Source organism: Mchenga conophoros, linkage group LG15 (genome assembly GCF_057382185.1).
Source record: "Mchenga conophoros isolate Kocher_MC1m ecotype Shallow Benthic linkage group LG15, M_conophoros_male_GT1.1, whole genome shotgun sequence".
Taxonomy (NCBI): domain Eukaryota; kingdom Metazoa; phylum Chordata; class Actinopteri; order Cichliformes; family Cichlidae; genus Mchenga; species Mchenga conophoros.
The window spans coordinates 3394187-3421965 of record NC_140540.1 but is presented as its reverse complement, the minus strand read 5'-3'; the positions used below and the strand labels follow the sequence as shown (position 1 = coordinate 3421965).

Genomic DNA, 27779 nt, shown 5'->3' with positions numbered 1-27779 from the left:
CAATGCTGGTTAAACGACTCTGTCCGTGTTCTACGGCGTTTGTGCAGGCGCGATGAGAGGAGGTGGAGGAATGATAGACTCCAGTCATCATATGACATTTTACGTATTAGCCGCTCGAAATTCCAATCTGCTGCCAGAATGGCTAAAGCAGCCTTCTTCGCTAAGATTATTACTTCTAATGGTGACAATCCTCGCATCCTATTTAAAATTTTTAACTCAGTGGTGAATCCTCGTCCCTCTATGCCACTCTCGTGCTCCCCAGGTCTCTGTGAAAAATTTTCAAACTACTTTCTAGATAAAGTTTTATCTCTTAGATCTACGCTTCCTTTGGTGGCTGACAGTATGTCTAATCCTGACTGTTCTGCTGCCTTACATCAATTTGAATTAATTTCACTTCCCACTCTGAAGCGTATAACTGAGAAACTAAACAATACTAATTGTGTACATGATGTCCTTCCATCTCGTATAGTCAAGGATTGTTTTAATGTAATTGGACCCTGTCTATTGTCTATATTGAACCTCTCCTTGCTTTCTGGTTATGTACCTTCAGTTCTTAAACATGCTTTTATTCAACCCGTTTTAAAGAAAAATAACCTGGATCATAGTGATTTTGCCAACTATAGACCGATTTCCAAGCTTCCTTTCTTGGCTAAAATCCTTGAGAAGGTGGTTCTACTTCAACTGCAGACCTACCTGGACGAGAATAATATAAATGATAAATTCCAATCAGCCTTTAAACAACATCATAGCACTGAATCAGCGCTGCTTCGTGTTTTTAATGATCTTTTACTTATGGCTGATAATGGTCGTCCTTCTGTTTTAGTTCTATTGGATCTTTCATCTGCATTTGATATGGTTGACCATAACATCCTAGTCGCAAGATTAGAGCACTCTGTTGGCATTAAGGGCACTGCCTTGGACTGGTTCAAATCTTACCTCTCCAATCGGCTTTCTTCGGTACACCTGGCCTCATCTTCCTCTTCCCCTGTACCTGTTTGCTGTGGTGTCCCCCAGGGTTCTGTGTTAGGCCCGACCCTTTTCTCACTGTATATGCTTCCTTTAAGCGCTATCTTTGAGAAATACCACATTGCTTTTCACTATTATGCGGATGACATCCAGATTTATTTAGAGTTACATGATGATCTCGCTTTATCTTTAAATAACTTTCGTGAGTGCATGAGTGAGGTCAAGAAATGGCTGTTGGCAAATACTCTTATTCTCAATGAAAAAAAGACTGAAATCATGATTTTTGGCAGTAATGCCCTTCGCGCCAAACTTCAAGATGCCTTTGGCTTTCTTACTAGTTCTTTCTCTGATACTGTCAGGAATCTGGGTGTCTTGTTTGACAGCTCCTTTAAACTTGATAAACAGGTGTCTGCTGTTGTCAGATCTAGTTTTTATCAGCTTCGTCTCATCTCCAGGGCCAGACACTATATCCCGTATAATGACTTAGAAAAGCTCATTCATGCTTTTGTAACGTCAAGACTAGATTACTGTAACTCACTCTATTCTGGTCTCCATGTTACCCTTCTACATAGATTACAGACAGTTCAGAATGCTGCGGCACGTATTCTAACTAAAACCAAGAAGTTTGACCATATTACTCCGGTTCTTGCTGAGCTGCATTGGCTGCCTATCAAATACCGTATTCAATTTAAAATTTTGCTGCTTACGTTTAAAATTATCAATAATACTGCACCAACCTATCTTAAGGAACTTTTAAACCCTTATGTCCCTGCCAGGGCTTTAAGGTCATCCTCGCAGTTATTGTTAGTTCAGCCCAGATCTCGGTTGAAATCTAGAGGCGATCGATCGTTTGCCTTTGCTGCACCTGAGTTATGGAACAGCCTCCCGATTGGCATTCGGGAGTCTGATTCTATTTTTTCTTTTAAAGCACGCCTTAAAACTTATCTTTTTGAACTTGCCTTCTCTACCCGTTAAATGCTAACTGTTAACTGCGACCTATTGCATTAACTTTTTACTATTCCTTCATTCTTGGTGTTCTCTATCATGCGGCACTGGGTCTGCTATAATCTATGTGCTGCAGTCCATTTTATTAGTGGCTTTCTACTGTGAACATTGTCTGCTGTTCTTATTATATTTGATATTAATGCTCTTAACTGTATTATTTTATTGTTTTTTGTAAAGCACTTTGGTATGCCTAAGGCTTTTAATGTGCTCTATAAATAAAGGTTGTTGTTGTTGTTGTACTCATAATTTTAGCTACTCCATTTCAATGGTTTATTCATTATTTTTAGCTAATGTTTACATTTTTCTTTTTTAAATTAGTAAATCATTTAAATAGCTGTACTTTTAGAACACTTTTGCAAACACTTATTTATTTACTTTGTGACAATTACTTTTCCATTTCAACCAGTATAACTAGTTTTTGCTCTCTTGGGGGGGGGACACTTCACCCGTTGCCTACTGGTGGTGGTCAGAGGGCCCGGTGGCGCCAGTGTCCGGCAGCCTCGCCTCTGTCAGTGCGCCCCAGGGTGGCTGTGGCTACAATGTAGCTGCCATCACCAGTGTGTGAATGTGTGTGTGTGAATGGGTGGATGACTGGATGTGTAAAGCACTTTGGGGTCCTTAGGGACTAGTAAAGCGCTATACAAATGCAGGCCATTTATCATTTACATGTGTTTAGCTCAGTCATTCGGTGCAATAGCTAAGTTAATCTTTCCACATACCCCCTTCCTATTGCAGCAGGACCTCACACTTAAGCCACTGGTTAGAAATCGCTGTTTCAGTCGTACCGAGAGCCTGATGAGGATGAGTTCTTGTGGTGCCTTGTGAGAAACACTCGAGATGAAGTGCTAGCCAACCTCTTTTGCCCTGCAAGCAGATGTCTGACTCAAAATGTGCCGATGCTGAACTTTCCCAAAAAGAAAGAAAAAAACAAAAACCAGCAGGCGAGGAGAACAGATCAGAACCAACTAGGCCACAGAGCTGGGGAGGAGAAATAGGCTGGCTATAATTGGCTGTCATAAGTGTCATCTCCTCTCAGTGTGTGAGTTAGAAGAGATTTGAAATATGATGTGTGATGCCTCTCTGAAGATGAATAACTGCCTCAATTTGCCTCATATGACACCTACCAACTTTACACCAAGCTCGAAACCCGTCTCTATACAGAGAGGCTTGAAAAGACGGAAAAGAGAGGGCGATTTCTTTCCCCTCCGTTTCCCACTGCAACACTTTTAAACCAAATTGTCTCACAGCCTTTTAAGAACCATGATTGCGGCCAACCATAGCCAGGCAGCCTGTGCTTAATCAGACATTATCTGCGCATCTGCAGAACCCACAGCTAGCTCTGATGGAGTCAAAGAGGATCGGAGGGAGACCCAGGAACATGTCCAGATTTTCAGATAATCACACAGACTTTCCCTGGCGGCTAGTCCATAACCGTTAATACCAGCACAAACGGCAAACGCATGCCAGATAAAAAGCATCTGCATCACTCTCCCTCTGTTGCCAGTCATCGATTTAGTCAGGTAAACGCCTTTTCTTCCCGTGAGCTTGCATTTTCGCCCGATTATCAGCTTTCATGTAAGCTCTTTACGATTGTCACGGTGGAATCAAATGCCCTACATTTGGCTCGGTTTGAATAAATAATGACTTTGATCAGGCTGTATAATCTGAGGCCGAGCTCAGTTAAGTGGGGTGGTCTTAATACCTTTTTTGATGGACTGTCGACAGCTGTCAGATCGTCGCTGAGCATTTGTGGTGAGAAGTGGGATGTGGTAAAAGACAGATGAATACATATTTAATGTGTTGGGAAGACGTTTGATGCGTATTGCAGCTTCAAAGCCAACCTCTGACCTTCTACGTTCTGACTTACCTTCTTTTCATCTGTTGAACTTTCTCTTTACGATCTTTTTCCCTTTATATATCCAAGTTCAAAACAGACATGCATTTCCCAGCACACCTAGACTTTATGTATAAGCCTGGTGGTTCAGTTCTTTGCGTCATTGTCCAACTTGACCACTTCACTATTAAAGCTCTACTTTAAAGCATAACCAAATGGTTTCAATTGGACTTTCTTTCCAGCGCCCAACATGAAATAGCCGAGAGAAATGTGTTTCTCAAGTGTCGTGCCAAACCACAACAGAGATGTTTAAGTTACGCAGCCCAGCCTGCAAGAGGAAATTAGCCTCCAGAGCAAACCAAAGCAATGTTACCTGAAACCATCTAAAAAAAATAAAAAATTCCTCAGGATGGAGCAATAGTGCTGTAGACTGTACGATTGATTCCAGATGTTTTAGCCGAGAGTCAGACCTCCACATTATCTCATCCATCTCGATGGCCAATGGCCAGTTTCACTATTTTACAAGTGCTCCAGTGAACATCCAACTAGGAATGTGACGCTATTCTCATCCAAGCAACAAAGCAAGCGTTTCAATAATTCTTTAATTTTCTTTTTCCTTCTTCACAAAGAAGTGAAGAAAGTTCATTCTCCTGGCTCCAAAACGAAAAAGCCCCATTTAAAGAGCCCAAGCACTCACAAAAACACAATCTATAACTGTTAAGACTGGAGGCTGGAGTAAGGTGACAGCGCTGTGTAAACTGAAGCAAGGCGAAGACATCTGCTGACTCCAATGTCACAGCGACCAAAACAGAAGAGCTGACAGGCAGAAAATCCAGATAAACGCCTCGTTCCTCCCGGGCCCTCGAAAGGAGCTGATGAAGAAGTGTTCTATCTACGAGCTGCTGACTTTTGGCAACCTGTTCTACTCTCGAAGGTCACTGGCGGTGTTGCGTAGACAAAATCAAATTGCTGATGGTGACTTTACAGCGCGGCCCAGACGAGTTTTTGCCACCGCGCCAATTGCACCAATTGAGGTCTGTCCAGCTGCTCTCATTTGCATCCTAATCAGCTTGTTATCGGATCTAGTGCCATCTGACGTGAAGCGTGAATCGATAAGGGTCTCGCCAGGAGCACAGCGTCTTTCGCTTACCTCGACTTTAATCGAGAGGAGGTCGCCAACCAGGGATGATGAGGGTGTGAGTTAAACTGCACTGCATTCGAGACAAGTTAGCCACATTATTTTAGAAGAGAAGCAGGAAAAAAGATTTTGGACATGATCTCGGAAGGGTTTATGTCAGGAAATTTAAAGTGCATTCTACATTTAATTGTTACAGTGTGACCTGTTTTACCTGTATAATGCTGTCGCAAAATATTGTTCAACTTCACACGACAGTGCCCACATAAAACGTGGTCTGGTGATGAGTAAGCGCACAAACCACGCCCTGCTTGTCTATTGTGAGCGAGTAACTCACACACAGACAGAGCTGACCTCACTGGGCTGGCATCATTGTGCACGGGTCAACCACCATGGAGGCCAACCATGCCCAAACCAAGCCCCATCCCCCCAACCCCTTACCTCTCTCCGCTTCAGTGACTCTGAGGCTAGGCGTGGGAGCCATCGACTCGCCCCACTGATCACTGCTTGTTGCCTTGGCAACTGAGCAACCAAGCCCCTCCAGCAGCCCGCTGTCCAATGATCAGAAGAAAAGGACAGCCTCTTAGATAGGCACGGTCGCAAAACGGCGGCACAGCGTGAGGACGACAGAGCCAAGTGCTTTTATTAATTATATTAAATCACAACATCAGCGGCACTTTTATAGATTCCAGGGTGTCACTGATGACCACACGAACATTAAAGCAATCACGACGTGTTGTAAAACTTTTTGTTCTATTAAAAGGCCTCGCATTGGATCTCTGAGCCAGCCCGTGTGTATGCGCGAGCCTCACGCTGGCTCTGTAACCTCATTCTGTCGGCCGGGTGCTGCGCTGACGGGAATGAAAGGACAGTGAATAAGACAGCAGGTTCACAGAAATCGGCAGAGAGACGGATGAGGATAGAGGCAACGACTGGAATAGTCTGTCACGTAAGAATAGACGGGGAGGCAAAAGTTCAAAAAGCGGCCTAGAGACACGCGCTTTCCTCGATTTTTTCCATCCTGCTGCTCCTCTCTCTGCGCAGTCTCATTCCTGCTGTGTCACAAAGAGGAACGGGACCCACTTCCTCTTTTGTTTGTTCAGGAATGTGGGACGTCCTGACAGGCAGGCTTTTCATTGACAGTGAACAGCTGAGAGTTTCCCCACTGAGGCTCTCTCTCTCTTAACCTGTCCTGCGTACATCAGTGAGTTTGTGTTTCTTCTCCATTATCTGTGTTATCAGCCCAGCAGGCTTCACACAGATAGTTTGCTGGAGGAATAGAAGCCACAGATGCTGGCTATACTCCAGGGACACGACATGTGACACAACCCAAGTCACCACTGGGTCTAATTATGTTTTGTGGGGTATTTTGCAAACTATGAAACGGCGAGCCACGGCAATTTTACGTAGATTTATAGTTTTGTTTTAATTTGATGTGGTGAACCTTTATTCACTTTGGCAGTTATGATGATCTCAAAACTGCCGTTTCAGTTTAGCAGCAGAGAGCAGCTGCTCTCTAAGTTTTGACTAGGCAACATGGAGGTGTTTATCTTTACCAGAAAAAGCGCCACTAAGCAGGGGAGAGGTTACAAGAAACCACCTCAGCGTCTTGGAACACAGAAACATGAATCTCAGCATGGACAAACAGGATATCGGTGACAGAAACATCCTATTCCTGCTTAGACGCCCTTTTTCTGCCACACAGACTTCCACACAATGACTTGAAACGACAGCAGAGAGGAAAAACACCATTGTGTTGCTGGTCCTACGGTTTCCTTTGAAACAAGAAAGGAGCTCACACAGAGAAACAGAGTCGCTGGCTGAGATATAGTGAAGAAAAACATGGGAACCATTCAAAAACCCAACTTTCCTTAGAAGTAACAAACTCTTCTGTATGAAGACTTTGAACTAATGCAGACAAAATAGGCAGAGACTGATTTTCCCCATAAAAACTGACTATAAAGGGTGTTTTAGTTCAGGACTACTGTGAGGAGATGAAAATAATCCTTGATCCTTTGCTTTTAAACTAACTGATCAATCATAACGCAGAGAAAACTGCTTCTGTCACACATGAATGTGGACATGACTAATTTTCTTTAGTATGATGAAGTATACAAACACACGCTGGTGGCCAACAAAGACGGCTGGCTCTACACTTTTATTGTGAGCTTTTAGGTCATGTCACTCCCTAAGGGTAACGAAAAAGGAAATGAAAACAGAGTGAAAGAGGAAGATCGCTACATGAGAGAGGGGAATAGTTCACACCGACTGTGGCACCTCATACATTAAAGCACACATACATGTAGCAACGGCAGGTGCTAAAGACCCCAGTTTAAACATGCATTTTTATGACTTCTCAGTCAGTTAATTAGGAGTAATTTGAACCTAATTTCAGCCTGAGTGGGTTGGTTTGGTGGATGACTCAGCCGAGTGACTAAACATATTGTACTAAGGCACAGCTTCTCAGGAACAAAACGTTTTACTCAGGAAAGTAGTTGCAGGAGATCGGGGCACGCTTCAATATATAGAGTACTGGGGAAAACGTTTGAGCCACTCCTTAGTATTTTCCATTTTGTTATGTTTTGAATAGAGTGCAAACATACATAGATATACATGCACATACAGTATATAAAAGTAAGAACCATCTTAGACCAGATTTCTCGTCATTTCTTTTAGTCTTCAGGAATAGTTCTCCAGGTTTCTTGAGGCTGAAAAATGAAGCTGTTCCACATAGACTGATTCATCTGCATTCATAACTCCAACACCACTGGCTGAAAGGCACCCTGAACCATGAGATAGCCTCCGTGTTTTGAAGATGGTTGTAGACAGTCACTGTTATCCCACTCTCCTGACTTCCTCTGTATACACTCAGTTTAGATTCATCACTCCACAAGTCCTGTCACCACTGATTTTCAGTCCAGTTCTCGTCTAATTTGGTGTAATTACCCAACACATCAGCATTTTTCTCCCCCTGCTTTCCTTAAGAATGGCGTCTTGACAGCCACCCTTCCAATGAATCCATTTCTGATGATGCTTCAACAGTAGAGGGCCATTTTCTATTTCCTAAGAACATGATGTTCATATACGGGTCGTCTGCTACAGATAGTTTTAAATCCTGACATTTATTTGTTTATCTCTAAGGACTGAGTTACAAATGAAGCGAAAAGTAGCCAATGTCAAAGAAAAAGAAAAAAGAGCAAAAGCCAGGAGAACTATTGCTCAAGATCACTTTAAACAAATAAACAAACATATACAAAGAAATCTGGTTTCCTGGAACCAAAACGTAAAGAAAAGACGGGCGGCACAAGTGTTTTGCATGACGCTCTAAACCAAAATTCAAAAGTAGTATCTTGACACATCTTAATCTCTGGTGAATCACCAACCTATCTGACTGGTTTCTGCGAGCAGCACACACAGCTGAGTGGGCTGACACACTGGGCGGTAACAAACTCTAAATAAATAAATGAAAGAAAACTCATCGCAGAGCTGACGAACTACGTCAGCTAGTGAGCCAGTCGCTAACATGTCAGCCACTCACTACTGTGGCTTCTCTGCAATGTGCACTTTATCCCCCCTTTGTTCTCAAGCTTGCACACTATTCCACTCAAGCATTTTTACTGAATAAGGAAAATAATCTATCCAAGCTTGCTAATTGCTCGCCAGCCAGCTCATTAACTAAGCTACTAGCAAGACAAAGTCCCCATTGTTTATTCAGAAGCCATACTTGCAGCTTTCTGCCTTCCTGTAACGCTCTGCAAACTTTTATGTTTATAGTGAAACAGCAAACTAACATCCTGAATTTTGGACTGTAGGGCTCAAAGGTCAGCTCTGGATGGCTTGGTGCTCACCCAATCTGAATTTTCTTCTTTTTTTCATAGCAAATGAGCCCACCCACTGCAGCAGTGTGACTAGAATAATACGAACTGGTAAAAACAAGCCTGTGGGAAAAGGGAGGGGAAAAGTTTTAATAATCAAGTATACCAGCATTTTGGTATACTTCTGCAGCTGTCACCAATGATTGGGCTTTATTCCAAATTTCACTGGCCCCAAGCACGCACACATTTACAAAGAAAACACTCGCACTAGGCTGTGTGAAAGTAATGGATTAACCAGCTGCACCTGCATAGCCCAATTAAAAGTATTTACTGAATCAGAGTCTTATTTACTACACGTTTTATTCATCTGTGTTGGTACACAAGTGTCAGCCAATGAAAGGGAAGATTTTTTGTAGAATGGGAATAATTTATGAGAAGTGAAATCCACAGCACAGCGGGGGCTGCGATACTGCGGATAGATCTTAAAATGTTACAAGCGGCCAAAAATATGCCGATGACAGCGTAAATTTCTCTCTTTCTTCAACTGAGTCTGAGAAACCTGATCCTCCGGGTTAGCTGGGCCGTAGCCACAGTAACAACTTTCACTAAAACCCATCTCCATCTCTAATAACACGTCCTATCATAGTGATCATTCGTGTGCACCTGCATGGTGGTTTGACATCTGCTTTACACCCAGTCCCAAGCCTGGAAAAATGGGAAGAGCGTCCAGTTTAAACTCTGTGCTAAATCAAGTATGTGGCTCTCGCCTTAAACATGGCAAAGCTCGGACAGTTTGAGTTATCAAATCAAAACTGGCTCATTAGTAGTGTGGACACTGGTAGAAAATAATTAAAGCTACAAGCAAACACATGCAAGTAGCATGTTTACACCTTATTATCTGGGGCGGTTTTAAAACAGAAAACATTTCCTGTCCAGGTGAGAGTTTCAGCAGATTATTAGATTGGAAGTCTTGATAAGTGCTGCAAAGAATGCAGCAAATGCAAGTCAAGTTAATTCATCATCAAGGCGTTTGTTTCCCAGAAAAGGAAGGACACGTAAACTGATGGTTCCTATCAGCGTGTCATGTCTAAAGTTTATAGACTGAAACGTGCTCAGCAGCACTTGCAAAAGTCAGGAAACTGTGGACATCAGGCGTAAACGTCGTTGTGTGCGACAGACTGCTCTTTACAATCCCTGGCAGCTAAAAGGTCAGTGGAATGTGTAAGAATGTCTAAAGGTCAAAGAAGCACTACTGCAGAGAGGATCCTAATCAGTTCATCTGGACAGCCTTTCCCCCTGACTCGTTTGGAGACCGAGTGTGGCTGTGTGAGTCTCAGGCAATCTGTGCGGCACTGTAGGGGAGCCTAAAGCGAGCCCTCTGTGACAGCATCATGTTTCAGGCGGTCTTTGACTGGAACTAAGTTCCAGACCACCAGAAGCGAATGCAAACGTTAAAAGTCTGGAAATATAAGTCACTGTTTTAGATTAGAAAACTGAGCTGTACTCAAAGCAACCCCCAATGCTTTTTCTTCTAGGACTTCTAAACAGGAGCCTCACAGTTAACGGCGCACACCCCGTCTCACACACACATTGTCCTTATATCCACAAAAGAAGAAGAGTTGGTAGGGGGAGTAGGGTGGGGTGAATCGGGGTGGGGGTGAGCCATGTGAGTGCACAAGAAATTCAATTAAGCAGACAGCGGGATAGCTCCACAACCCAACCTCCTTTGAGCACAATGTGCCCTCCAACAGTCCCGGCTCCACTCCCAAGCTTCCCAGCCAACCCCTTACCGCCATTCAGCCACTCCCCCAACACCACCAAGACCCACTGAGGACCCTTTGCTGGGCTCCCTTTCATGCACCCCCTACCTCCCCCCACCCTCTTCCCAGTTGTCTCTTTTGCCTCAAAGGAGATGAAAATCTTTAAGATGTGCAACAGCCAAGATGGAAAAACGAATTTAAATAGTTGACATTAAAAAGTTTAAGGCAACTTGGCTAAAAAAAGAAAGTTGTTCGTTTTAGACACACAAAAAAAATCTCTTCTTTTTGTTTTCTCTGTGTGTGTGTGTGTGTGTGTGTGTGTGTGTGTGTGTGTGTGTGTGTGTGTCTGGCAAGCTGACAGATGCTGTTCATTTAGCACTTGTGCAGCAATCCTCGAGCTTGTCTCCTAAATGCCCAGGGGAGCCACTGGCATTTGGACAGCATTAAATAAAAAGCCACTCTGCAGACCTCACACCACGTCCAGATCTGACCTCGCAAAGATGGCCACTCCGCTCGGATTTCAACCAGCCAACTGACTAAATCTGTGCCGGTGAAGAAGCCCGTTCTACTCACCCTCCCCTCAGCCTCGCTCTGGCATGTAACAGGTAGCCAGGCTGCTATTCGAGCAAGGTTTTAAGAATTATTTACTCGGGGTGGAAGCGATGAAACACCTGCTCGACCGGCACGCTTCTGGGTAAAGCAATCTAACGTGTGTAAATAACAGCTTCCTATGAGAGTAGCCTTGCTTTTTCCTGACATGTTAGGAAATGTCAATAGCTGTTCTGTTACTTACCAGACCCGCGCTGTTTACAGCACAAGAATAATTTGCGATTCTCAGGGTTGTTTGGGACGACGCAGCGTCAGTCTCATTACAAATGCATAGGTTTTAACAATGAGATAATAAACCTCTCAAATGAGGCGGCCCTTTCCCATGCCAGCGTATTGTTAGAAATGTGTACATCATTGTCAGTGATGAACACACAGAGCCCGAGACTCAGGGGCGCACAATGTCACACACACACTCGCACATAAAGGCTGAGAGAGGCGCTAAGCTGCCGCAGACACAATGTGGATGTTACATAATAACAGCAGAGCACAGACCAAAATGTTGCGTGTTGTGCGAGTATACGTGCGTGTGTGTTTGCGGATTAAGAGCCCCTCGTGCATGCAACCATTCTTTTATATTATGTTACCTTCACGGTTTTCTCAGCGCACAATTCCAGGAATGTCCAATGGATAACATGTGACCGGTGTGATCTGATTTGAAGCTGCTTGCTTTGAGCCTAAATTCTGCTGCGGTTGCCCTGTCCTTGTAAATCGGGGTAAAATAAGGTCCAACCCCCCCCCAAACACACACACGTGAAACAGACTTTATTCCTCTCACAAAACAGATCACAGTGGGTTATGAGCCCGTGTGCTTGCTAAACGAGGCTTAGTGTCCTCCTGTTCCATCATGGCTTTTTCATCCCCACTTGCAGCTTTCAGTCATGTATTTAGGTCTTAAAAACAGGGACATTGACTTCTGGTCCCAAGCCACGCATTTCAAACGGGGGCCCTAAGCAGATATGAGTCCTCTCCCACAGCCAGAGACAACAAAGATAATCAGTGAACAACCCCAAGGAGAAAAAAAAAAATCAATCTGCTTGATCCCCTTTTGAAAGCTATTAAGATAAGTCTCCTTCATTGAGAAGCACAAGTGCAGTGACCTAAATCAGTGCAGACATAAATGACAGGTTGGCGTGGGGGCTGAAAAGGCCACTTAAGAGATGCTGTGTGTTTCATAATCACCCCAATCAAGACTTTACAGTGAGGTTAAGCCAAGACCCCATGGGTGTTAATCCATCCCAACAGTTCTGATCAGCATATGTGGCCACAGCAAGCACATACGCGCAGTAACTACACAGTGTGTCTCTATTAGCAGCAGAGCCCAGGAATACAGGTGTAAGGGCCAATTCCCCATTGTTTAAAGCAGGGGTGTCAAACTCAAATACACAGTGGGCCAAAATTCAAAACTGGAACAAGGTCGCGGGCTAACATTAATATTTATTGAAAAATAAATCTCCTCCAGATTTAAGAATGAATCTCTTCTTATGGACTCAAACAAGTTTTGCTGAAAAACTGAATATGGAACAAGCAAAGCTTAATACTAAACAATATATATTAGCTGTATAATACCAGTAGGCCAGCTCTAATAATAACTTGGTATGGCTTCGAGGGGCAAATGTAATTAGGCTGCGGGCCAAATTTGGCCAGCGGGCCAGAGTTTGACACCTATGGTTTTAAGAAAGAATTGGACCAAAGTTTTTATTTAGGAACTTTTAGATTCCGATTAGTTGACGACTGCTCTACTTCCCTACAGAAACCCCATAATGTGGGGCGTGCATGATGACTGTGGCATCCAGGTGTGTTTACAAGTGCATGTACTCACCATTCAGTCCATTGGGGATGCTTCTGTGATGATGTGGTGCTGATAGGTCATCCATGGATCTTCTTATCGTGGTCCCCATCTTACCGTTCTCTGAGGGCTTGTGCATGTGGTTGTGATTGTGGTGATCGGGGCTACCGGCACTTCCTGTGCTGGACGTGCTACTCCCATCTCCAACATCCCTGACCGTGCTGGTGCCCCCGTTCAGGTTGGTCAAGCTGGACTGACTATCTATGGAGCTCCGGGACCCTGCCCCATTCCTCTCTTCATCCAGCATGAGGATGATCTCCTTCAGTTCAGAGTTCTCCCTCAGCACAGTCTCCTGGTTGGCTTCCAGCTCCTTGAGCTTCATCATGTAGGTGCCCACCTCCTTCCACATGGCGCTGGCTGTGTAGCGGCCGAAACGCTGCCACTCCCGGGACAGCTTCTTGCCCTTCTGTCGGTCGTCGTCCAGGAAGCAGCAGAGTTCCCGGAGCTCGTGGTTGTCATCTTGGAGCTTCTGGTTGATTTCCTTCAGGTTCCGGATTTCATGAAGGTGCACCTGCAGCCGCCGGTTAATGTCCTTCATCATGTTGCCATGCTCGATCATCAAGTTCATTTTCTCGCCGTCAACCCTCCTTAATTTCCTAACCAGCTCCTCTTTGCTGCACCGCAGCAGCTCGTCGTCCGTCAGCTGGCTCAGGTCATCCTTCGGCCCCTCGGACGGATTTTTAGCCATGACTGTGGCGGCTGCGAGTCTCAGTTCGTTTATGCAGCTGCTTAAAATTAACTCTCAGAAACTCACTAACCTAACCTCAATTGCGGAATCGTGTTAAAAAATGAATACATTGTCCAAAAAGGGGGGGGGGAAAAAATCTGAAAAGTATCGATAATGCCCTGATCTTCAACAGGCCGATAATAAAAGCGAAAGAATAAACAACACAAATATGACTGTGATGCTTCCACAACCCGAGCTTTTAAAGAAATGACACCACTGATCTGGTAAAATAAATAAAAAATACTCACAGGAACAACAGTTGGTGGTCACAGTCGGTCAGAAACAAACAAGCGATATAAAATCGATTATCAGGGATTTCCGATCACCGAGTCCTGTCGGCAAAAACACAGCGACCCGTAACAGTGTGCACAGTCTCTGCTGGACATCACAACATTCACATGATGGAAAACGTGAAATCCGCCAGCTTCTTCCTTTATGTTTAGGTGAATTCAACCTAATTTCGCGCAAAACAGCGAATGTTCGAGTAAAACGCGCAACCTATAAGAAAAGTCCTCTTGGACGTGTTTCACCGTCTCCTCGGATAAAAGCGTCTTCAGTGAGGCGGTGTGATAGTGGACGGACGACTCAATCCTTTCCACCCAGCAGCCTCGGAATTATCAGTGGACCCCCCGCCTCTCTCCTCCCTCTTGTCCAAACACTCGGGTTTGAAATCATTCAAGAGGATTCAGCTCGAGACGACCAATCAAGACGCGCGAGAGAAGTGGGCAGCAGGTAGATGAAAAAGTGCGGCGCAGCCTCGCAGAGCTCAGGCTCGGCCTTCTTAAAGGTACAGGAGGACGCGCTCGCCGTAAAAACACACTGGATTCATTAAAGAAGAAAAATCAGACTACGCCTCACGACTTTTATTCTTTATTGTTAAATGAAGCACAGATGTATTGTGTGCTTTTAATGGCCGTGATTTCGTTGACAATACTTGAGCATTAAAAAGCTGGGCTGGTTTACTGAAATGAAGCCCCAAAATATTCATTTAGTTAAAAATCCAAAATACTTTAACCTATGACAGTAGGCTTTAGCTACATGCATATTTGATTAAAGATTAAAAAAATATTATCATCTGTGTTTAAACCAGAGACAACTTCTGGGAGAGTTCTTTTTCTGAACATTGAATTTAAACAGCTTTTTAAAAGTCAGAGATCTCTGCAAGATCTCAGCGCCCCCATGTGGACACTGTCCGTAAAGGCATTAAGACAGCAAATCGGGTAAAGAAATATAAAACACGCTTGTTTCCAAATGATTTCCATTTACACACATATTAGTTTTGTAGGCACAAAGAGGTTTGTGGTTATGAAAAAAAAGACACTACACACCGCTATATAATGAGTTTGTGCATGATTAACAAACAAGTGCAAATGGTATTTAACCCAGCTGTCCCCCTCAAAAAAATATAATTATATTGTAATGAAAAAAATATATAATATATAATTATCACCATCATTTCATTTCGCTTTACCATGTAATTCATATCTGATACTGTTTTTATTATAACGATTTATTTTTTTAATCACAGCTTTTAGGCAGGAGTAGATCAACAGTTTTACCCTACAGACCACTATGATTTCTTTTTATGTAAAGTCCTTTAAGATCCTTTATTTTTGTAATCCCTGTGACTCAAAGTGCACAACACTCCACTCTTTGGTCTGAGTGTGCCAGCATCCAGGATGTCAAAGGTCTGTCCCGGGACGAGAGTGAAGTCAAACCTCTGGAGCAGTTTGGCCATCACCACTTTAGCCTCCATCTAAAAAACACAACAGCGCCCACAGAGATGAGTCAGTGTGTTTATAGGTGAGCGGGTCTTCATGTTGACTTACGCTGTCATCCTCACCTGAGCAAAGTTCTGTCCCAGACACGAGCGAGGACCGAGGGCAAAGGGGTAGTAGCAGTAATAAGGCCTTGAACAGACGAGAGACAGCCTCAGTTACTGTGAACCGTTTCACTCATTTAGTCTGAGATAATAAAGTGTGTGCAAACATGAAACGTAATAAAGTCAGCATGGTGAAACAGTGTTTTTCTTACTTGGGAGCATCTGGGTGAAATCTGTCTGGATCAAATTTTAGTGGATCCTCGAAGAATTTGTCCAGTCTCCCGCTCACATAGGAGTTGAACTAAATAGGAAAATATTTCACATTTTAACCATAAATGTATTTGTTCTTGCTTGAATAAGACCTCATTTTTTATGTTTTTCTGGCAACTTTGTGACAGTTTTGTTTATACATACGCTACCAGTCAAAGGCTTGGACATATCTTCTTATTTTCTTTATTATGGGTTTTTCTTTTTTTCATGACTATTTACATTGCAGATTCTCACTGAACACATCAAAACTGTGAATCAACACATATGGCATTATGTAGTAAACAAAAAATGTGAAATAACTCAAAACATGTTTATATTTTAGATTCTTCCAAATAGCCACCCTTTGCATTCTCTTGATGAGCTTCTTGAAGTCATCGCCTGAAATGTTTTTCCAACAGTCTTGAAGGAGTTCCCAGAGATGCTGAGCACGTGTTGACTCTCTTGCCTTCACTCTGCGGTCCATCTCATCCCAAACCATCTCCATTGGTCAGGTGACATCTGGTGCAGCACACCATCACTCTACTTCTTAGTCAAATAGCCCTTACACAGCCTGGAGGTGTGTTTGGGGTTCAGTGTGCCTTCAATTCTGAATAAATCCCCCACACCATCACAACTCCTGCTCCATACTTCATGGTGGGAACCATTCATGTAGAGACCATCCGGTTACATTTTGTGCATCACACAAAGACACAGCAGGTGGAACCAAAGATCTCAAATTTGCACTCATCAGACCAAAGCACAGATTTCCACTGGTCTGATGTCCATTCGTTGTGTTTCTTGGCCCAAACAAATTTCTTCTGCTTGTTGCTTTTCCTTAGTCCTGGTTTCTTAGCAGCTATTTGACCATAAAGGCCTGATTCACAGTCTCCTCTGAACAGTTGATGTAGAGATGTGTCTGCTACTGGAACTCTGTGTGCATCTATCTGAGCTCTAATCTGAGCTGCTGTTAACTTGCTAATTCTGAGGCTGGTGACATGGATGAGTTTATCCTCAGCAGCAGAGGCGACTGTTGGTCTTCCTTTCCTGGTGCCGTTCTCATGTGAGTCAGTTTCGTCGTAGCACTTGCTGATCTTTGAATGTGTCCCCAAAGTTTAAGCAATTTTCCAGACTGACTTTCAGTTCTTAAAATAATGAAGGACTGTCATTTTTTCTTTACTTAGAATTCATATTATGGCGAGAACCAATCAGATAAGGGCTGTCAGCTGTGTACCAACCTGACTTCTGCACAACACAACTGATTATCCCAACTCTATTGAGGCGGAGAGAAATACCACAAATGAACCCTGACAAAGGCAGACCTGTGAATTGAAACCACTTCATGTGCCTACATCATGAAGCTCATTGAGAGAAGGCCAAGAGTTTACAGCGCTGTCAACAAAGTTAAGGGACTTGAAGGACTCTATAAAACATATTTAGAGTTATTTATCTTTTTTTCTTCGCTACATAACTCCATATATCTTGCTTCATATATTTGTTGTCTTTAGTATGTAGTTATCATTTAGACTTACAAACATATTAAAAAGAAAATGACTCACAACAACGCTAAATCCCCCGGGTATGTGGATACCGTCAATCACCATGTCTTCAGCAACATCACGAGACGTGCCTGGAGCTGGGGGGTAAATTCTTAGAGTCTCTTTTAACACCTGAAGGAAGGTTACAATGACAAGTGCACACTTTGGGTGAGTTATTAAAATAAATAAATGAATAACTAAATTTACCACATGTACCTGTGACAGGTAGACCAGCTCTCCTAAGTCGTCATAGCTTATGTCACGTTTCATCCCAATGACATCATCGACCTCTTTCTTCGCTCTAAGAAATAAAAATACAATTTAGAAAACCAAAAATTCACTCTATATATTACACAGTTATAACTGCAGAAATATTACCTAAATCATCTTTAGAGGTTAACACAGGTCATAGGAGTAAATATGTAGAAACAGATGTAAAACTACATTTTTTATAGAGAAAAATGCACATCTACATAAATGTCTGTGGGCTTGAGATTTATATAATCTCAGGATTGGGAATATTTTTGATGTTTGATATTTTGATGGATCAAATTAGAAGAAGTTGTTTTCACACAACGGGTTGACAGTCAGATCTGAGGGACACACTGATTGTAAGAACTGGATCTATCAGACTGACTGTACAACAAGTGTGTCACAGCAAGAAGCTTTCTGAAGATCTCAAAGACTTTTGTTTAAGTCCTCTTTACTTATAGGTTCAATCAGATGATGTTTCAGGTTATATTCATGCAAAGATATAGAAAGTTGTAAATAGAAAGTGTAAATTGTTGAGTTCTGTTTGACTTCTTACTTCTCCAGTATTTCAGGATGTCTTCCAAGCGCCATGATGCCAAAACCCAGTTGATTGGCTGTTGTTTCTTGGCCTAAAATGTTGCCAGTTTGTCAATAATGCATCAGAATATTACCTCAATCAAGAAGTTGTAATCCTAATTTCTACATCACAACTCTTTGAGTCTTAAAAAGCCTAGTTAACTCAAAATCAATAATATCATTATGTAACAAAAACAGATCATATGTTTCTTTTTCTTGATTGATATTTTACTCATTTGCAAATGTTATGGTCCCGGTCAAGATTGAAAAGAGTAATAAATATGTATTTTTTTTACATTTGAGACAAACAAATTTACCCTGCCCAGGATAGGGTTACCGGGGCCCCGCCCTGGAGCCAGGCCTGGGGAGGGTGCCCGAGGGCGAGCGTCTGGTGGCCGGGCCTTAGTCCATGGGGCCCGGCCGGGCACAGCCCGAAGAGGAGACATGGGCCCATCCTCCCGCAGGCCCACCACCCGCAGGAGGCGCCATAGGGGTCGGGTGCATTGTGTGCCGGGTGGCGGCCAGGAGCGGAGGCCCTGGCGGACTGACCCCCGGCTGCCAAGACTGGCAATAGGGACATGGAATGTCACCTCTCTGGTGGGGAAGGAGCCTAAGTTAGTGCGTGAGGTTGAGAGGTACCGGCTAGATATAGTCGGGCTCACCTCTACACATGGCTTGGGCTCTGGAACCAGTCTCCTGGAGAGGGGCTGGACTCTGTCTCAGTCTGGAGTTGCCCCTGGTGAGAGGCGGCGGGCTGGGGTGGGTATCCTAATATCCCCTCGGCTTGCTGCCGGTACGTTGGGATTTTTCCCGGTGGACGAGAGGGTTTGTTCCCTGCGCCTTAGGGTCGGGGAACGGGTCCTGACTGTCATCTGCGCTTATGCGCCGAGTGGCAGTTCAGAGTACCCAGCCTTCTTAGAGTCCCTGGGGGGGGTGCTGGAGGGTGCTCCACCTGGAGACTCTGTTGTCCTGCTGGGAGACTTCAATGCTCACGTGGGAAACGACAGCGAGACCTGGAGGGGCGTGATTGGGAGGAACGGCCTCCCTGATCTGAACCCGAGCAGTGCTCTGTTATTGGACTTCTGTGCTAACCACAGTTTGGCCATAACGAACACCCTGTTCGAACATAAGAGTGTCCATAAGTGCACGTGGCACCAGGACGCTCTAGGCCGTAGGTCGATGATCGATTTTGTAATCGTATCAGCAGACCTGCGACCATATGTTCTGGACACTCAGGTAAAGAGAGGGGCTGAGCTGTCAACTGATCACCACCTGGTGGTGAGTTGGATCAGGTGGCGGGGGAGGACGCTGGACAGACCTGGTGCACCTAAACGCGTAGTGAGGGTGTGCTGGGAACGTCTAGCAGAGGCCCCAGTCCGCGAGATCTTCAACGCACACCTCCGGCAGAGCTTCAACAGCATTCCGAGGGAGACTGGGGACATTGAGTCCGAATGGACCATGTTCAGCGTCTCCATTGCCGAAGTGGCTGCATTGAGCTGCGGCCGCAAGGTGGTGGGTGCTTGCCGTGGTGGTAATCCCCGAACCAAATGGTGGACACCAGAGGTGAAGGGAGCCACCAGGCTGAAGAAGGAGTCCTATCGGGCTTGGTTAGCCTGTGGGACTCCGGAGGCAGCCGACAGGTATCGACAGGCCAAGCGGAATGCGGCTCGGGCAGTGGCTGAAGCAAAAACTCGGGTGTGGGAGGAGTTCGGAGAGGCCATGGAAAAAGACTTTCGGACTGCCTCGAAGAGATTCTGGCAAACCGTCAGACGTCTCAGGAGGGGAAAGCGGTGCTCTACCTGCACTGTGTATAGTGCTGGCGGAGTGCTGCTGACGTCGACTGAGAAAATTGTCAGGCGGTGGAAGGAATACTTCGAGGACCTCCTTAATCCCACTGACACGTCTTCCGAGGAGGAAGCAGAGTCTGGGGATGAGGGGAATGACCCGCCAATTTCCGGGGGCGAGGTCACTGAGGCAGTTAAACAACTCCTTGGTGGCAGAGCCCCTGGTGTTGATGAGGTCCGCCCCGAGTTCCTGAAGGCTCTGGACGTTGTAGGGCTGTCCTGGTTGACACGCCTCTGCAATGTTGCGTGGAGATCAGGGGCAGTACCTGTGGACTGGCAGACCGGGGTGGTGGTCCCCATCTTTAAGAAAGGGGACCGGAGGGTGTGTTCCAACTACAGGGGGATCACACTCCTCAGCCTCCCTGGGAAAGTCTATGCCAGGGTGCTGGAAAGGAGAGTTCGTCCGTTAGTCGAACCTCGGATACAGGAGGAACAATGCGGTTTTCGTCCTGGTCGCGGAACACTGGACCAGCTCTTTATCCTCTCCAGGATACTTGAGGGTGCATGGGAGTTTGCCCAACCAGTCTACATGTGTTTTGTGGACTTGGAGAAGGCATTCGACCGTGTCCCTCGGGGTGTCCTGTGGGAGGTGTTGCGGGAATATGGGGTGTCTGGCCCATTGCTACGGGCCATTCGATCCCTATACAACCGTTGCAAGAGCTTGGTTCGCATTGCCAGCAATAAGTCGGACTCGTTCCCGGTGGGTGATGGGCTTCGCCAGGGCTGCCCTTTGTCTCCGGTTCTGTTCATAATTTTTATGGACAGGATTTCTAGGCGCAGCCAAGTGGCGGAGGGCTTTCGCTTTGGTGGCCTCAGAATCTCATCTCTGATTTTTGCAGATGATGTGGTTCTGTTGGCTTCATCGGGTGAAGGCCTCCAGCTCGCACTGGAACGGTTCGCAGCCGAGTGTGAAGCAGCGGGAATGAGGATCAGCACCTCCAAATCTGAGGCCATGGTTCTCAGCCGGAAAAGGGTGGAGTGCCTACTCCGGGTCGGGGATGAGTTCCTGCCCCAAGTGGAGGAGTTCAAGTATCTTGGAGTCTTGTTCATGAGTGATGGGAGAAGGGAGCCGGAGATCGACAGACGGATTGGGGCTGCGGCTGCAGTAATGCGGACGCTGCACCGGTCCGTCGTGGTGAAGAGGGAGCTGAGTGTAAAAGCGAAGCTCTCAATTTACCGGTCGATCTACGTCCCTACCCTCACCTATGGCCACGAGCTGTGGGTAGTGACCGAAAGAACGAGATCGTGGATACAAGCGGCAGAAATGAGCTTCCTCCGAAGGGTGGCTGGCCTCTCCCTTAGACATAGGGTGAGAAGTTCGGCCATCCGGGAGGGGCTCAGAGTAGAGCAGCTGCTGCTCCACATCGAAAGGAGCCAGCTGAGGTGGTTCGGGCATCTGACAAGGATGCCCCCTGGGCGCCTCCTGGGTGAGGTGTTCCAGGCATGTCCCACCGGGAGGAGGCCCCGGGGCAGACCCAGGACACGCTGGAGAGATTATATCTCTCGGCTGGCCTGGGAACGCCTTGGTATTCTCCCGGACAAGCTGGTGGAGGTGGCTGGGGAGAGGGAGGTCTGGGCCTCTTTGCTTAGGCTGCTGCCCCCGCGACCCGGCCCCGGACAAAGCGGATGAAGATGGATGGATGGATGGATGGACAAACAGTCAGTAACACAGGCACTAGAGTTGTGTGACACAGTGTGTGTGTGCAGATATTATGCAGCCCCTCTGGATAAGAAAGGACAGTTTTGTCCATGCTAAGTGAACACGTGACAACAATTCACAGACAACAGTGGCCACATTGTGTAAAACTGAAAATAAAACACACTCTTCAGTGCAGTGAGCTTCGTCTGACGCTACAAAGGAGCTTCCAGCTGCATTTCACACATCAAAGCTGAAACAACAGAGACTCACCTGCAATGAAAAATGTCACAAAATTGTCCAGCATAAATTCTTCATCTTCTTCAGTCATGTTTTCCTCTGAAATGAGGAGAGAATGGACAGATACATCGATATTTAACTTCTCCTGGTTTCCAACATTACTTACAAACCACATGAGAACTGAGAAGGCATCAAAAACTGTGGGTCACATTTGTTCTATTCACTTTGTCTCGTCACAAAGAGAATAAAATATTGCTCTAGTCTAGTCTAATGTGAAATTTGGGAACTCCAACCTTGGCTTGCAGTTTTGATGATTTGTGTCAGGATGTCTTTGGGGACCTCGTCACCGTTTTGCATGGCGGCCTTTCTCTCACTGATCCACTTGGCTCCAGTTGTACGGAGCAGGCGGCACGCTTCCCTCACCTCATTAACATTTCGTCTGTTCTTTGGATTGTACTGGAATGGCAGACTGAAGGGTTTAGCCTGGCATCCTGATAACAATGTTGTTGGCAGACATACTTCATAACAACAAACGCTGAAGTAATACCTCAAAAAATATGTCTCTAAGGTAGGTAACCATTCCTTTCAGACATGTCTCAATGGCTTTAGGGAAAGGTGAACTATTCTTCAAGAGGTCCAAGTCCACCCCGAAGGCAACCTGTTATCAAGATAAGACATGCACAGCAATTCACTCACGCTTAGAACATGATTGTAGCCTTTATAAAAAGTTAGAAAAGTTAGAATAAACATATTTTTTATTCTTCAGTATTAAGAAAAAAAACAGCATGTTAAGGAAGCTCTAAAAACCTTAGTAATAACATCCAGGGTGACACAGTTGATGAGATGGAGCATATTAGCTTCTGTTTTACTGTCAGCAAGCTCTGCAAGTTTATCCATCAGTTTCTCTGCTGTCTCATTGAAGGTTCCCATTAGACCTCTCAGATACCTGGAAAAAACAAAAGTTTGAGACAGAGGAACAGCGACTAAAGGATTAGGATGTATAATTTCATAACTCACAGGCTGCTGAACGCAGGGTCCATGATGCGTCGCTGTTTGTACCACCGCTCATGATCCCGTGCTGTTATCAGACCATCACCTAAAAACCTTGAAGACAGTTAAGACAATGATTTAAAAAAAAAAAAAAATCTGTGAAGTGACTTCAAGAACAAACTAAAAGTCGCTGAGGGGCAAAAGAATCCAAAACTCAGTGACAATAAAGAAATAATAAAAACATTAAACAAATTATAGCAACACATTCACCCTCTCTCCTGCCAGGCAGGTGCCTGATACTGGCAATCACTGTCCCAACCAACCACAAAAGTATTATGCAATGAGTTTCAAAACAACAACCCTGCAAACATCACTGTTAAAAATTACGATAGACAGCATGAAAATGTCATCATCATAAATTCGTACATGGCTCCTATAATATGATCACTGAGGTCAGGAGTTAAATAAAATGCTAAGATGTGACACAAGGAAAGTATCACAACATGGTAATACTATCAAGTTCTATTCATTGTGACTAATAAGGTATGTACACACAACTACAATAAAGTGACTCAGATAATCTGATACATCACCTTTGACCAAACAGGTTGAAGAGTCTTTTATAGACAGACTTCTGTTTAAGGTATTTTGGGGACATCAGGATTTCCTGAAACCAGAAACAAAATGACACAAAAGTGTGACGAAGAAGAAGAAGAAGAAGAAGAAGAAGAAGAAGAGGGCTTTAAATGTGAACAAGTCCCCAAAAGGCCAGTAGCTGGCACTGTTTATTAGCAGGGACCTCTGCCAACAGGATTGATGGGTGCACTTTCACACACAACAGGTTTGTTGCACTGTAGTCATTTTAAACTGAAACAGCAGAGATACACAGGTACTGCTAATCACAATAATTCACAGATTTACAGAAATAGACCCTTTATTAATGACACCTGTGTACTGATGTGAAAACAGTCAAGTAACAAGTGTTTACCTTGGTGGCCTCTGGACAGTACGTACACAGTGAAACGTAGTGAAGCACATTTAACCTGTAAACAGGTCCATACTTCTCGGCCCTGCAGGTGACATCTTAATTAGATCTTTTAAAGGCGAATGTACGGTGGCCCCTAGAGACAAAGCACGTACAAACTCCAAAACACATGCAAATTCCAAAACACATGCAAACTCCAAAACACTTGCAAACTAAAGAACACACGCAAACTCCAAAACACGTACAAACTCCAAAACACTTGCAAAACCCAAAACACTTGCAAACTAAAGAACACACGCAAACTCCAAAACACGTACAAACTCCAAAACACTTGCAAAACCCAAAACACTTGCAAACTAAAAAACACATGCAAAATCCAAAACACGTACAAATTCCAAAACACGTACAAATTCCAAAACACTTGCAAACTCAAAACACGTACAAACTCCAAAACACTTGCAAAATCCAAAACACGTACAAATTCCAAAACACGTACAAATTCCAAAACACGTACAAATTCCAAAACACTTGCAAACTCAAAAACACATGCAAATTCCAAAACACAACGGAAGTGCTCCAGGACGCTAGGGGCAGTGTTGAGCTCGATTTGCAAAATAAACGGCAAGTTTGTCTGTATGGGACGGTCTAGTCTCCGTCGCGCTTCCCAGGTTGCCTAGCAACCGTGATACTAACCGCTGGAAACGTGTCATACAACTTGGTTTGACAGAAATGAGGGAGAACATATTTTGTTCATTTGTTTGTTTGTTTCTACAAGAGCTTTGTGTGATTTGATAAGTATCTGAGGCTGAGACCACAGGACAGTAAAACATGATTTTTGGGCTTCATTTCTGTACTGAACAGTCATTTCAAGATTAATTAGTAAATAAGAATTAGCTGATGTTGTTCATGAGACTAAAGTCATATCACTTTGGTAATGTAAATATAATATGGCCAATATTCTAGTTATTATATTAATCATTATTAGCTATTACAGCAGTGAACATGAACTCTGTGTCAAATACTGAGCTTCAGTACAGATTCAAGTTGCAGTTATTTATATGTCTTATCACCTTAAATCTTCACTCAAAGACAAGTATCTTTGACAGTGCATATATAGGTGTATCATATATAAGAGACAAATGTTGTTCCTTCATGCTGGCATTACTAAATTTGGCTCATTGCTTACATATATTTATAAAAAGAAAATGTACAAGCTGTGATAACTGTTTCTGATAAAATGAAGAGTAGACTGATATATGAAATATTCCTTTATTGGGTGAGAAAATCAGACCATGTCATAACTGCTTTAAGTCATACAGAATAGATATCAGAGCCTTAAACAGGCTGGCTTCTGCTAAATGGGTCAAACTGGGCAGAAAGTAAACAAACACATAACATCCTTACAGAATATGATGTAACACTATAGATCAACTTAGCTCAGAATATATAAAGCATATAAACAATTACAGCAATATGATGCAACAAACACAGCAGTGCTACTGATCCAAAATACTCAAAGCTTCATAGAACTGAAACAAACATTTGTTTTTAGCTCCATTCTGCTGCTGATACAGACTTTAGGTTTCTGAATATTACACTTGTTGCTGCCTTTCATAGTGTGTAACTTGAAGGCCCTGAGTACTTTCTCCCACACTGGAAACACTGGAATGATAAAATTATTTGAACATTACCTAATAAGACTGATTCAGGACAGACAATTAGTTATTTTAAACTTTTCTAGCAGTCCTTCACAAACAGGGAACAGTCTGTCTATTCTCTCCATCTGTCAGCTGCTGCTGGCTCTTCCTCCTCCTCTTCCTCACACACTGTTGAGTTTGTCCTGGTGGATCATCAGGGGTGCAAAGCCTCACAGATGATGTGCAGCAGTGGGTCCCTCAGTCTGTCCTCACTCTGGACACTTGCAGTCGTCACACATGGAAATCAAATGTGTGATAAGCTGCAGGATTCAAACACAAGTGTGACTTATAAACACATGTTCATATTTTTATTACACAATCAGAGAGAAAGAAACAGAGAGAGTGCAGGACAGACAGACAGGTGACAGTCTCAGGTGTACACACTGCTACAAAACAGCACAAAAGAAGGAGGATTTAGTGTTTGTGTTATTACGAAACAAGAGGAGTTCCCAGATGGTACAGTGGACACATGTGTGACTCCTGTGATTAAAGCATCTTTCTTTCAGCTTAACGAGTGAACCGTCAGCTCGTTCAAACACACGTTAAAGTCCGTTTGGCTCGACACCACCGAACAGAGGCAGCAATATAACACAGCTAACATTAACAGTGCAGTGAATCCTGCTTGTGCTGTGATATTCAGGACTGCAAACCGAGCAGCATCACTGACTTTCAGCTTGTTGTGTTTGTGGATATATGACTGACTTTAATTATCCACAAAATCATCACAATCTCTGTAAGATTAAGGTCGACTATATATATTTTTTTAAAGTAAAGGCTTTAAAACCAAGTTAATTCTGAAAGTACAGACATGACTAATGTCACATAACTTTCCCGACATGTGGCCAACAATAATGGTTTAATGTTCTTCATTAAAAAAATATTTGCGCATAAATAAGTGACATAATATTCAGTACTTACTTCTGAAAGTTTACACTTCCTCCGCTCCGCTTCCACCGTTTTTTTTTCGGCAAAATTATCCACACCACCACCGCACTATGAAGTCTGGGATATGTTGGGCCATGAAGGCTACACCGACCCATCCTTAAAATTCAGGGAAATTATGGACGCATTTGAGGGCCGCATTTCGAGCAGCCTTTGAATTGGGAAAGCCTTCTCTTGTCGCTGTGACGTAATCGGCCTTAAAATGCAGCCTTTAAGGCTGCAAACCCCAAATCCGGTCATTGGTACTTCCTGGCTTGTGTAGTTACTAGGTAACAAAAGCTCAACACTGCCCCTAGCGTCCTGGAGCACTTCCGTTGTGTTTTGGAATTTGCAAGTGTTTTGGAATTTGCATGTGTTTTGGAGTTTGTACGTGCTTTGTCTCTAGGGGCCACCGTACGAATGATATTAATACTGTAATACAAAGAGTACAGTAAGAACTGCAATGTATTTGTTATATAGGCAGAAATTAACAGGCAATTAGCGGCAAAATATGCTGTGAAAAAGGAAACTGCGTCAGTTCAATACAGCCAGGCTAGCTAGCATTGGCTGGCAGCAGTCCCAAACACTGACCTACATATTGTGTTAGCTTAATGGTTTGACGTGTTTTCTGCATAAAAACTTTGTTTGCGCTAAACTTACCACTCCAGAAATCTGTCGTGTATAAATCCGTCATTTTTCATCGCCTTCAACATCGTTGGTGAGTGTCCGAAGAAAAAACTGAGGAGGAAACAGCGAGTTACTCTCAAGTAACGTCCGCATAACTGCTTCAGCCGACGACCTTTCCTACCTGTCCCTCGGCGGCCCGGGGATGTGGTCATACTTCATATGAATGTATTTAATGTACAAGCAGTAGCCAAGAAACGCAATGACGAGCAGAAAGAAGAGAAACGTAAGTGCCCGAGCAGCCAGGCTCAGAAGCAGGCTGGAAAGTGCCATCCTGGAAAATGTCCCGGAGACGTCCGTGTTAAAGCTGGTTGTCCTTTCAGTTAGAAAGTCCACGGCCAGATAAAAGCAGCGAGCCTGTTATCAGTGACTCTTCAGACTGAAGTAGCCTACGCAGTTCAGATCATTAACACGACACTCCATCACAGTATCCCACTTAAACTTCAGGAATATCGATATGTTAGGAAGCAGAAACCATAGTGCTTCCAGTTCAGCTGCTTTGGTGCAAATAAAGCAACAAGAGGTTCACTGGAGCTGCAACAAGAAAACCTGGCTTTTCAGCTGGACCTCTGCAATGCACTCCTCATCGATCCCAGTCCCTTTAAAGCTAAGCGTATCGTATTTGATACATGTGGTTTTGTGAGTTTTATT

The 27779-nt window shown here is 44.1% G+C and overlaps 2 protein-coding genes across 6 annotated transcripts in view; both read right to left on the bottom strand.

Moving 5' to 3' along the window:
- Window positions 1-14408, bottom strand: part of ccdc85cb (coiled-coil domain containing 85C, b) — a 51001-nt gene extending 36593 nt beyond the window's left edge. For 3 of the 5 annotated variants that reach the window (XM_085248308.1, XM_085248309.1, XM_085248312.1), the window contains exon 1: window positions 12944-14408. In XM_085248308.1, the coding sequence (XP_085104434.1) occupies window positions 12944-13658 (715 nt within the window). In that variant the 5' untranslated portion in view covers window positions 13659-14408. The remainder of the gene's footprint in view (window positions 1-12943) is intronic. The other 2 variants (XM_085248310.1, XM_085248311.1) reach the window with 1 other exon arrangement.
- Window positions 14409-15189: 781 nt separating this feature from the next.
- LOC146557504 (cholesterol 24-hydroxylase-like) lies at window positions 15190-27710 on the bottom strand. Its single transcript, XM_085248302.1, has 15 exons — window positions 27253-27710; window positions 27105-27182; window positions 23830-23911; window positions 23435-23508; window positions 22869-22955; window positions 22659-22797; window positions 22399-22509; window positions 22145-22307; window positions 21885-21950; window positions 18112-18184; window positions 17520-17604; window positions 17325-17435; window positions 15732-15820; window positions 15541-15607; window positions 15190-15453 (listed from the first exon to the last, which is right to left on the bottom strand). Exons 1-15 carry the CDS (start codon window positions 27399-27401, stop codon window positions 15295-15297), a joined length of 1533 nt encoding a protein of 510 aa, XP_085104428.1. The 5' UTR covers window positions 27402-27710; the 3' UTR covers window positions 15190-15294.
- Between the last annotated feature and the right edge of the window lie 69 nt (window positions 27711-27779).

What these genes read in the sequence shown, in the direction of transcription:
- LOC146557504 (XM_085248302.1), bottom strand. Translation starts at nt 27,401, where the DNA reads ATGGCACTTTCCAGCCTGCTTCTGAGCCTGGCTGCTCGGGCACTTACG. An exon ending in TTAGAGACATATTTTTTGAG is followed by an intron (nt 22,308 to 22,398) that starts GTATTACTTCAG and finishes CTGCCATTCCAG; the next exon opens with TACAATCCAAAGAACAGACG. An exon ending in CATCCTGAAATACTGGAGAA is followed by an intron (nt 17,605 to 18,111) that starts GTAAGAAGTCAA and finishes TTTATTTCTTAG; the next exon opens with AGCGAAGAAAGAGGTCGATG.